Below are 12837 nucleotides of genomic sequence, written 5' to 3'. Positions count from 1 at the left end.
CTACAAATACAGTTTGAACTTGAGCTTAATTTTAAAATTGTATTGTATTAATAATTTCACTCATGCAAAATAATAGATTCATCGGTGAATAGGAGAACAACTTCCTTACATCTTTAGAATATGATTACTTTGTCTCAAAAATCAATGAAATAATATCACTTATATCAGTCATACAATTTGCTGTGCTATTCATAGTTCATGATATTGTAAAATACCACACATGTACCGTAACTGTTACCGAACATGTACTACACATCAGGCATACCGAGCGATCCCAGACCACTGCAAGTGTTGCTACTTGAGGCGTATCAGGGGGGACAACTACTGTGGTGTTCGTGGCACACTCTTCCAGACTCTCACCAATGCATTACCTCCCCTGCACCTTTGGGCTTCCAAGGACTCGACACTACAGCAGCTCACCTCGGCCTACCACAACAAATCATCAGGGATACGCAAATGGACCTTTGCAAAACGAATCTCATACACAAAGGAAAACAAACTGCACATTATGCAAAACTGTTTGTCAACACTATATGCAATGGTATGTTCCCTGGTGAAAGCTTGTTCTATAAACTGCTTAGTTATCTACCAGATTGATAATCAGAGGATAGATAACAAGATTGTACATTTGTTAATAGATAGATTCCAGTGGTTTCATAGTCCAAGGTGTTAACTTAAGAGCCTGCAAGGCCAATGTGTGGCCTCATCCTTTATTGATTGGTAATTGGTTACTGGTAGTTTTGTTTAAGGCAGGGATACTCAGATGCTCACTTAGAAAGTATGTTTCAATTATCACAGTTCAAACAATTAACAATTGCTTATGTGTACATTGCTAGATGGAGACCCTGGGGGAACATTCCACATACACATCACGGGCACAGGAGTTGGTCACCTTGCTAAACTCTGACCCTGACCTTGACCTTCGCCTAATGGAGGGGGCCAAACTGCTGATGGCGCTCAGTGCCCTCCAACTCCATGGCAACATGGAGCAGGGGGACAACGTGCCTGTGTTCGCATGGCTGCTGTTTGCGAGGGACAGCTCCCAGAATGTGGCGGGCTTTGTGAGGAACCATCTGAACCTGGTTGGACAATCAGGAGGGCTCGAACAGGTATAGTGACTGATGAAAATTACTTGGTAGCGGTATCAATATGTATATGCCATATGGAATTGGTCAAAGTTGAAAATTAAATAAATATTGTTGTTCATATTATTTGCAACTGGCAAAGTCTTTAAGAAATATGTAATTCTTGTTCAAATATTTTGAAGATGCATTATATTTTTAAAAGAACTTGGGAGCATAAGAAAATAAAACATAATGCATTTTTCATATCAAAAATGAAATATTTACTTATCAATATAGTATTTGCTGTATTCTTTAATTTAATTTTTTCTGTTATAAATATGTGAAAAAAACAACATTTGGTGTTTGTCAGGTGGAGATGTGCCTGCTGGGATACAGCCTGGGTGTGCGTATCCGGGTGTTACGTCTTCACCAATTCCACGAGGAGGACTTTGTGGCCTATTTCCCAGAGGATGGAACAGACTCCTGGCACTGCGTCACCCTGATTGCTGAAGATGACAGACATTACAATGTCCCAGTGCTGTGATATACTGACCAAAATATTTTTAAGTTGTGTGTAGATTCCAATTTAAAGCTGGCTGCATAATAGTTGTTTGTCACAAGCAAACCGACAGTGGCCAAGCACATAGAATATACCAATATGGTCCATTAAACACTCTGTGGAACTGGAAGCCAAACAACCTGACAGTGGCCAAGCACATAGAATATATGAGTATGGTCCATTAAACACTCTGTGGAACTGGAAGCCAAACAACTCAAGAATGTGACAATGTTTTAACAAGATTGTCTTAGAATAATGATGATACCCCTACGTTTCCTAGTAAAGCAATATAATAAGGTTTTAATACTGCCCAAGGTAGGACCTTTTAAAAAGACAATCCCCAGACTCCATTTTTCAGATCCTTGTTTTGCCATTTTAGTCACATGCATGCTTTGCAGTTTGATAGGACCACCTCTGAAGTTGTGTTTCCCCACAGGAGTTGGGTTTCAGATGAATCAGCTACTGGCTCCTGTGGTTTCTTTCGTAATCTTCTCTCCAGTTGTGAGAGAAGGTGAAATTTTAAGATGACATCATTATGTTTTGAACAGTCTTCATTCTTAAGTTTTAACTTATTGCAAAATTGTGTAAGACACTGCCGTTTAATTTGCTGCTTTTATGAATATTTTTAAATTTTTGCATGCAATAGAAGTTTTTTTATGATTGCGTAATGGATAAACTTAAAACTAAGAAATTCAATTATTCCTAATGGATGGCAAGCTTATCTTAAATTATATGCTATGAAAACATGGCTCTGAAAGAACAAAGTATCGTCTCTGTTTGCATAAAGGTGTCCTTGATCATTTTCAGATTGTGGTTCTATCATCTCTCGAATAATTCTTGCTACTTTTTCGAGTTTAAGTGTGAAACTTTTTGCTAGATATTTAATGATACTAACCATGAATTAACCATGTAAATGGAAATCTGAATGTTCAAAGAAACTCTTTTTCATGTATTTTACAACTTGAAATGAAAATACCACTGCTTAACAGCTGTTCAACTGTGATATTCATTTTTAGTTAACACTTGTTTATGAGTGCCGAGAAGGGGGACACAGATACTGTGACATCTCATGTTTTAGCACATACAGTCGAAACCATTGGCTTGATATCCCAGGGACCAGCTGAATACTTCAAGCCTCGCAAATATCAAGCCAAGTGCTTACATAGAGTGAAAAATATGGTCCTTTTCATCAAGTTCAATGAGGAAATGGAGCCAAGCTATACTGAGCCATCCGGTTTCGACTGTACAACCCTTTATGGCATGCTGTTCTATTTCACATTGTATACTGTAGTCAGTGTAGTGTTTCGTGTTAAGTAGCAAGTAGTAGATGGGCTTAGTTTATTAGGTTTAACATTCCTGACTTAGTTTTTGTTGAAGTTCCTGCTTTGTAAATGCTGGTCATTTATTTATTGATAATATTGTGTTCACAAGTTCAGTTATTCTGTACTGGATTCAAAGGAATAATTCGTTCAAGCTTGATGAAAAGATGTGAAATTAAATAATTTATCCACCACAGAATTGACCTTCTTTCAATAATCTGATGCATAATACAATGTATTAAAATACTACTTAAGGATCTTTTCCTTCATAATTAGATTAAACTACATTGCCTTTTCCGGTGCTATACCTTTGTACATGTATTTATTATAATTATTTTTAGTTTATTTATAGGTACTTGTATATTTTCTGTATAAGTCATATCACTGTACCAGGTATGATTTAGTTAAGAAATGATCATAGAGAGTTTGTCACTCTGTCACAGTGTGTTCATTATTACAGTTTTATTGTAATTGTGAGTCTACCAATCCATGCTGTTACCATGTTCTTCACCATTGAAATATGGGGTTATAGGATATGAAGTTGTCTGTTATGAATAAAAAAAAATGTGATAGCAATAAAAACAATCTTTGTCTCTTTTTGATAACTGACCAATTATGGAAATAACAAAGATTTTAGTCTGTTCCATTTATATCATAGCCTTCAGAATGTTTGAAAGATCAACTTTTACGTTGGCAAATCAATGTAGTAAAAGGGTCGGAACCGTTTGCTACTCAGTCCGCACAACTAAAACAACTCAAACATAACATATGGCTGAAGGTACATGTTATGGACAATTGCTGTTTAATATTTGCCAATTGACTTATAAAGCAACTGACATAACATAATTGATGTCGCGTCGACTTTTACAGAAGCCGACTGAAAAAAATCGCTTAGTATATGCCAAACTAAAACGTATAACGTATTGTCCAATAACAGGCGAGCCTAGACTAACTAGTGCTTCTCGTGTGTGCTGAAAGGTGTTTTACCTTTTAAGCTTCCCAAGTCTGTCCCTGGAATGATGCGAACAAGCCTAACGGTAAACCTGGTGTTTTTTTGGGTGACACCATCCCGGAAACAAGATCCCCTCTAGAAACAGCCGTAAATCTTGAAACTGCGTTGTTAGCATACCGTATTGATGGTCAATTAGCTTTCGACCGATTTTCTTGACATTCATGCCCTTGACAACTGACATTAAATATTTATTGCGCACACGTTAGCTCTTTAAATAATGTTCATTTTTATGTAACAAGTATTTTTGGGGGGAATGGAGACATCGCTGCTATTTACAAAAACGCTTTCTAGATCAAGCCATGTACCTGTATCTTAGGTTGTGTCGTCAATGTGCATCGTCGGACCCTTATTAAGCGAAGTTTGTTTGTTGCACAAGTCATGATACAGAAATGTCACGAGGGTCCCGACATTGGCCAGCTTGGTATGTTAACCAGCTCGTCACGGGAAATCTGAAGAAGAACTGTAGGCTGGTAAGGTTTACTAAACACTAACGCATGAATGCAAACTTGCTAATAGAAAAACTAGAATCCGAAAATACCATTTAATAGAGTGTTTAGAGTAACACTTTGGTTCGGTGTAAATGCGCCACCTGTAACGACAACCTAATAAGGCCCTTCATCTTGTGTCTATGAATTAAGTAATGTAAAACAAAATTTACAAAAAGAACACGCAACTTCATTTAACGAACACGTGTGCGCGTTTTAATGTTACAAGCTTGGCCAAACTTTTAGTGTAAAATCGCTGTTCCGGCTAAACATTGAACATCCTGGTACATGCCGTAAATCTCGCAAAAACAGCCACATTGACGTAATTATGGTTATTGACTAATTGACACAATAAAAACACTTTGTTTTTGCCATTTACAAAGATAGGACATGGCCGTGCATTTAATAGTTTGTGTACCAATTATATCATTGAAGCAGGTAATGAACAGATTGTAGAGTGAACCTCCGTCATAGTACTGGTAAAAGATATATAGGAAGCTTGTAACCTTATTTAAATAATGTCTATGTTCAAAATTACCTCATGATTTTATATTTAAGCGTATACGCAGTCATTGAAAAACAACCACTTCATAAGAAATTTGCTTGAAAGAATAACGTACAAATCGCTAAAAGTGTAACGATGTTTTTTTCGATGACGATGGAAATTTACTCTACTGTATTAAACTCATAAAGATTCAAATTGATACGACATATACAGTCGATACCCTTTACGGAACTAATAATACGTTTAATTAAACAAACTACAATACGGCGAACAAAGGAATTGTTCTAGGGTTGCACATGTTAGAGGTTTGCGCACTTGCAAAGTCTCAGGACGACCATACATGCAGTAACCTGAGTCCCCTCGATTTACAGCTCTGATGCTGAGGGGACGGACCATGCGGACCAAGGAAAACAATGTTCTTGTTCCTAGGACATCGTGCATCAATGCATGGAAACACATCGGTCAACATTGTAAGAATGCAGCCAGGAATGTGTGAGTGTACGAGCACAATCAGACGAAAATTGTTGTAAGTCGGATGCGTGTGAACTGTCAGCTTGTAAACATAACATTAGGCGATGTTGTCTGGACTGAGTGTCATCCCTTTATGTTATTCTAAATGGCTTTTGAATTTGTACAAAGTGAAAAACAAATATGACAGTTTGAAATATAATGGCTTTTAATTACGTGATGTATTAGCGATGACATTTTCATATCATTTTAATAGAATCATAATCACATATATCTTGTTACGTTGACTTGTTCATAAAACATTGGATATCTTGCTGTGACATTTCATGGACGGTACCTTTCTTCCAAATGGAACTTTCTGATCTTCTTGTCACTGTGTTGATATTACAGATCTCTCTTTGTACAGGTAATTATATATTTTCTCCAACATTATGTGCATTAGTTCGTCTATGTTTCGAAGAAATATAGACGAATTGAATTTTAAAACCTTGGTGTTTGAAATATAAGCATGCACTTTAGAAGACGCGAATGCTCAGCGGCAAAACTCCGTCCAAATGTTTAACTGATTAGTTCTCAGAACGATCAACGACTCGGTCTAGTTGTTATTTGATAAATCTGGACGGGAAAAGGGACCTCCCATAAAACACATGTTATAGGGAAATGGTTTATCATCATTTTAGTCTTTAGCAATGCAAATCATTCATGTGTCTCAACATGTTCGGAATGGTTCTTTTTTGAAACGTGTTCGGCTATAGCATTTCATAATTTTATGCGAACTTGTATTCAATTTCAATGTGCTGAAGATTTGATTATAAATTGTTATGGATTGAATTATGATGATTAAGTTGCTTAAACGTTACAAACATGAATTGTTTATTTAAAAAAAAAAACGGTAAGTATTCCGTTCGTAATATGTCAGAAGTTCGTTCGTAACGTGTCAATACTTCGTTTTCTTCACTATTTTTTCCGAAAATTAAGCGTATTTCAGTCTCTATCAATATATACAGATGGTATTAGTGTGATATTGGGTGAATGAGTTTATCTAAAAAAAACAGTTTATTTTTTTGTTTAAAAAACACACTCCAAAACGCCATCGGTATTTGAAACAGAAAATACAAAACGGTTGGCATAGAAATAACAACTTCGACGCAAGAAATATTGCCAAGCAAGGTCTTGGACACCTGAACCCTAATGACGGAAGTGTATAAACTATAAAGTCGAAATCAATAATTCATTTCAAAAATATTAAACATTTTAGATAAAGATTCGCTTTTCGCAAGTAGATTTTTTTATAATTCTCTTTCTTTACATGTGATTGGTTTGATTGCCAGCCATTGATACGATTAAATTTTACTACTACATGTAGATATCTCACACAATGATTCATACAGTGATCTGATCTTATACAGGCATTTCCGTGAGCACGAACGGAGGGATGGACCGCCTCATCCAGCTCCAGTTGCTGCAGTACACCCAGGGCAGCACGCTCGTGGACGGCCTCGTGCTCGCCGGCACCATCGTGGAGGGCGGGCCTGTCTACGGGCGCGATCGAAAGATCCTTGGCGGCCAGAGTGTTCATCCAGGACTTGCGTTTGTGGATTTTGGATTCCAATTAGACAAGTGTCCTCCTCGAACGTTCGGTTACCAGTGCAAGAGCTGGGTTCCAGTCGAGTGCGAAGTAAACAGACACCTTGTGTACCGGGGGAAATTGTGCACGTGCAAAGTGAACGTGTGCTAACTGACAGTGCTGAATACCGGATAGTGTACACTATATTTCTACAACTTTTTTGTTGTGTTCAATCTAAAATGTGCTTGTGTTATTGCAATCGAGTATTGTTAAGTTAAATAGTAAAACAATATTGACATGTGATTATGCGTACGATCTGACAATTGGCAATTATCAAAAGTGCTGTGTAACGATGGTTTTTTGGAAGAATGATTTTTTGATGATGGGGGGGGGATCTTCGTACTTATAATTTAGCATGGTACTGTAATTGTAAGTACACATGTAGTATCAAACACTCGTACGAGTTTTAATACCTTCAAATCATGTATCGCTCCATATCTGACGAAGATATTTAATAACACATTCCCAACTGAAATTGTGTCTGTCCTAAGGCAAGATGTAAACGGGTTATTGTCCCTGTTTTCACAAACAGGAGACCGTCCAGATCCTTCTTATCTTAGGTGAATAACTTTTGTTCATCGAGTTGCCATATTTGTTTCATTTCTTTGAGCGCTAGAATTAGTAAAAGTGCATAAATAATAACGAATACAATGAATTACAGTTTGGATTTAGTAAATATTGTATTAACTCTGATTTTATTTTTTATCCTACATGATTCTACCATTTTGAGGAGAATTAAATTGGATTTACATTCGTTGATTTTGAAAAAGCGTTTAGCATTGTAAGTAAGAATTAATTTGTGGATTAAATTAGTCGAATCTGCTGTGAGCTCACATATGATAAGTTTAGTTTATATTTAAGAAACAGTTAGGTTTTCAGGATTGAGGCTTTACTATTTCCAGCTACATTGAATAGATTTCTCGTTGAAGTGGACACTATGAGAGACTTTAGCATATTTATAGAAGACCTTAACAATCTTTTTCTATTGATGCTCTATCCATATTCCAGAATAAGAGTCTGTTGATGATATTTGACATTATTCACCATTGTTAGTTAACAACATCAGCTCCTCTACATGAATGCAAGAATATTATGATTAAAAGATTATACCAACATGAAATTCAATATTGAATTGTCAATGTCGTGCCAGCACGGCATTCTTTTTTAATTGTTGAATGTCGAATGTGATATGTTTTTCAAACTTCACACAACTGCAACACAAGTCATGTCAGTACGGGCAAAAACACTTATATCTCGGGCAAGTATGTGATAATGCTATCGGTGACGTCGGAAAATGATTCGTGTGGAGGATTTGAATAAGAGATAATTAAACAAAAACAAAAAAAACTCATTGCCTGAAATGAACATGCTACTTTTTGCAATATGATTTTTATTAATGGAATGTTTAAATTCTGAAAAGAAGGACCATGCGTGCGTGTAAAATATATAGGAATTAACGTTGATGTGTGCCTTTGAAGCAGTATTACATCATCGGGCGCAGGTTTGTGGGCTTCACTCACCATAATTTAACAATATGTTTACATGTTTTGTTTCAAAAAGCATGCTTGTTACGATAAAAAAAAAATGTTGTACCCTTGTCTATTCTTGGGTTTCAACGCTAATTGTTATACCTTGCTCGTAATTTTAATCTGTAAAAGAGTGCAGCTTTACCAATAAAAAGTATCGATATACATTTGTCTTTTTTTTAAAGTTATTATGACTAACAATCATTCTGAACGTGTATGAGTTTATTGTTATTAAATTGGTTAAAACAAAAGTGTTCGTATGATGAGAGAGAGCGTGGTTTTCATGATGAAAATTAGCGCCAAAACGCATGTGTCCGCTTTGGACTCAACAAATAACAGGATCATTAAACAAATTTATTCAACAAGTGAAAACCAGTCATCGACGATTTTTTTTGTACCAAGTTTCATGAAAATCGGCCGACATTTATGTTTTTTCGGTCGAGCGTAATCATGTACCAACTACAACGTTTGTCACAATCATATTTAGTTGAGCATCTTATTATAAATCCCTGAAGTATTGAATGTATCAAATGCTAGCAAAGGACTTCTCTAAAAATGCAAAATATTGCTATATTTGGACACAAGTAAAATAGTATAGTACAATTTAAATGCAAATATAACAGTGGACCCGGTCGAGCATCATGGCATAGCGGATGACCACTCAAACTTGGCTTCCAAACTGCTGGACCGGGTCACTGTTCAAGGCGACCATGGTTGCCGCCCAAAGAACGCATGGCGACCGCACCTCCGACCACAAATACGCCAACTGGTCACCAGGATAATTGTAGAGAGGCTTAACATTGTGATTCTCATTTCCATGCCCTTATTGGGGAAATTATATTTAATAAAAAGTAATAAATATCGGAAGACATACCGGTATTGATATTTACTGATTAAATATAGAACAGAAACAATGTACATACACAATAATGTGCCTTTTGGACGACTTTATGACAAATACAAGTAACCTCCATCTATGACATATAATATTGTAAAAGGTGCTTAATACTATTGTTACATGAAGGTTATGAAAAAAAACGTAGATTTTTCCTTCCAATGTTGAGAGAGAGTACAGTATGTATATCAATTTCAACGATGCAGAACTTTCGAAATTATAGTTATGATATACTGGTATGTGTTTAAGCGTTAAAAAATGTATGTTTTACAAAAATGTTTGCATGCAGCACTATTTCCACAGTCTTGGTTCGAGCCCAAGGCTATTGTCGTCTTGCTATTGTCGTGGTTTCCTATTGTTTTAAATTTATTTTTAACCGAAGCGGGTTCAACTATAAATAATCTGCAAATTATTAAAATTAGCAATTGGTTTAAATGTTTTATTGCATATAAACAAGTTTACTTTTAAATATTTTCGAACACGAAAATTATAGCTAAATAGGATTATTATACAATAGAGTTTGGCCACAAGTTTGTGTTACAACGTTAGAAATCGGCCATCCCCTATTGGTCAGATAAAAGAACTGATTAAGACCTTCTAATGTATTTTTTAACAAAAGCTAATAATGCCGAAATCAGTATATGATTATAAAAAAATAAAACAACATGATTTGGTTTACGTTTTCAAAATACAATAACTTTTGCTATAGCGTCGTTAACAGTCAGATCACACATGTAACCGGGGGTATAATATAACGCCTTTGTAGGTCTTGAATATATATTTATTGTAGATGTTGAAGATGAAGCCTGCAATATAAAAGATGATTCGTCACCTTTTTGCAGTAGTATTTAATAATAACACAATAATTAATGATAATTACACAATATATGCATATATATAATGAATAATAGTAAAACAATACACTCGATCTAATATGAAATAACAATCTAACCTACCGGCAGCAAAATACTCTTTTGCAAGAATATTAAACACTTTACGTAAACAATGAATAGTGGTCCGTTGGTTGCGGTGTTCAGTACAGGAATGAGTGACCGGGAAAGTTAGCACGGGTAAATTGATTAGTAAAAGCGCCCTCTATAAATCTATAAATAGGTAAATCACTCATACTGAACCAACTACTTTCATACGTCACAAACTTAAACATTTACATACATGTAACATACATAACAAGACACTGACAGAACATTCACTACGGGCAGAACATGATCGCGCTTTATTAATAAATATAATGAATTTATGAAATGATCAGGTTGTTACACACATACAACAATAATCATACACTGTATTTAGTGCTGTGATTCAACTTGATTTTCAGCTAATAAATTGTTTCTTCTGCATTGAACAGAAGAAAATATAATATGATACTCATAAAATAATGTTATTATTACAATGGCAATTAAAGATAGATAGACACAGGAGCTAAACCTTTAATCTTTGCTGACACAAACTGAGATAAATCATTCAGAAATATCGGAAACTAGAAAGGAGACAAGTTTTCACGCTGACGTACACCAATATGTCTACTTAAGAAGTTACCCAATGAGTTACTTATTTTAACACACGACTTGGCTTTATAATACATGTTATATCTTATTTTTATGCATTTACAATTTATAGTTTGCACAATAGTTTCTACCACACGGTTATCAAAATCAAATGCTTTCCTATAGTCCACAAATGCACAGAATAATCACTTATTAGCACCAAGATAAAATCAACAAATAACTTGTATATCAGCTATGGTACTATCATTCTTTCAAATTATCATTATTTGCATATTCAAAGTACTCATTCAAAATATTATGAAATGTGCATGCACCATTATTATTTTTTATTTTCACATTTTTCTCCAATAAGTCAAGCATTAACATATCCTTGTTACTATGCAAATGGCCAACATCAATGTCATCATCAGTATCAACATTCTAACTCATGGTCTGGTCCAGCTTCTTGAAATGATCATAAATACCTCCGCTCCGAATATTTTGTTCCCATAACATCTTATATATCCTCAGAATATTTCATTTAACAGATTGCAGAAAACCTCAAGTCTTTTGAACGTAAATTCAAGAGTTTCTAACTACATTGTATTATCACCTTTAAACGACTTAACTACTGTTCAAAACTTCTTTTATTATGCCTACTTCTAGAAACCATCTTAATGTGTGTGTTTTGTGGATTTCACTATTCTAAAATAGTTTTTATCATGCATATGGTTCTGTAGTACCTTATGACGGTCATTATTAATCTATGGATTCTCGTTTTAAAATATCCTGAGCTGTATATTTCTTTTTATTAACGACAAAGTTACAACTATCTGCAGCTTCAAAGACGACATAAGACACCTTTCGTGTTTGATTATTAATACGAACATCAGAGTAAGACTTATTCTCAAAATGTATCATCCAACTCGAGCTCGAGATTTAGCATAACCTACTCATTAAATACGCACTGAAATTATGTCTTATAAAATTTCTGAGTTTTTTTGTGTTATTATCATTATGTACATTCAAAAACAATACGTCATTACCGTAGCACAAAGCTCATTGTTATACAAGAATGTACATCACAATATAATGGGACTTGGTTTGGCACAGCTTAGTTGGACCTGTAATTATTATGTCATTTTAATAAGAGTTTTTTTTTTAATATGTGCATACAATAAATATTGGCTAGTGTAAATGCACCAGTCCTTTTCAATTCAATAGCTGTTCGCGTTTCTTGTCACATAAATGAACTCAGATTATGTGGTAGAGCAATGTAAATGGATCAACGTCAATGACTTTAAACTCACACAAATTTGAAAGACTGTATTCGTAAGGATACACTAAAACTTTCGATGTAACAAGTAGTACACCAACATAAGCATCATTAACACATGTTCCATTTGCAATACACAATTCCATAGATGTACACATTTCTATAAATCGAACTTCGTAATTATTCGTTGCATTATTTTCCTCAGGAAACCGCTGAGAGGGATCATTATGGGTATTCACCACCAGTAATATCAAATGTATATGGATCTAAATTAAGTATATCTGGTAACTTCCCTTTCCTGGCATTAAAATCACCATCAATTATAAGATGCACAACTATAATTATTGTGTGATGAAATATCAATAATATTATTCTCTAGAGAAGTTCCTATAACAAAATCCTTCTGATGGACATAAACAACATCGAAAATGTCAATGTTATCATAACGTTAACGTGATCTTACTGGAAGACATAAACAATGTAAAAACTATCAGATATCGTAAAATGTCACAAGCAAGTATCATGACTAAGGTCTAAGATTTCCAATTTAGACAACACTTTATTTTTTTTATGGAAATAACGACACTCCCTGATTT

General features: G+C 35.0%; 2 protein-coding genes across 9 annotated transcripts in view; both read left to right on the top strand.

Moving 5' to 3' along the window:
- Positions 1 to 3527, top strand: part of LOC128231476 (dentin sialophosphoprotein-like) — a 29154-nt gene extending 25627 nt beyond the window's left edge. For all 8 annotated transcript variants that reach the window (XM_052944354.1, XM_052944351.1, XM_052944352.1 and 5 more), the window contains 3 exons: positions 260 to 541; positions 837 to 1109; positions 1435 to 3527. In XM_052944354.1, the coding sequence (XP_052800314.1) occupies positions 260 to 541; positions 837 to 1109; positions 1435 to 1608 (729 nt within the window). In that variant the 3' untranslated portion in view covers positions 1609 to 3527. The remainder of the gene's footprint in view (positions 1 to 259; positions 542 to 836; positions 1110 to 1434) is intronic.
- A 1571-nt stretch (positions 3528 to 5098) lies between these two features.
- Positions 5099 to 8698, top strand: LOC128232605 (uncharacterized). The gene is made up of 2 exons (XM_052946266.1): positions 5099 to 5818; positions 6822 to 8698. The coding sequence occupies exons 1-2, from the start codon at positions 5761 to 5763 to the stop codon at positions 7148 to 7150; spliced, it is 387 nt and encodes a 128-aa protein (XP_052802226.1). The 5' UTR covers positions 5099 to 5760; the 3' UTR covers positions 7151 to 8698.
- The last annotated feature ends 4139 nt before the right edge of the window (positions 8699 to 12837 follow it).

The sequence above is a fragment of the Mya arenaria genome, chromosome 4 (assembly GCF_026914265.1).
Source record: "Mya arenaria isolate MELC-2E11 chromosome 4, ASM2691426v1".
NCBI lineage: Eukaryota > Metazoa > Mollusca > Bivalvia > Myida > Myidae > Mya > Mya arenaria.
Note: the sequence above shows the minus strand (reverse complement) of the source record. Positions and strands in the feature narration are given on the sequence as shown.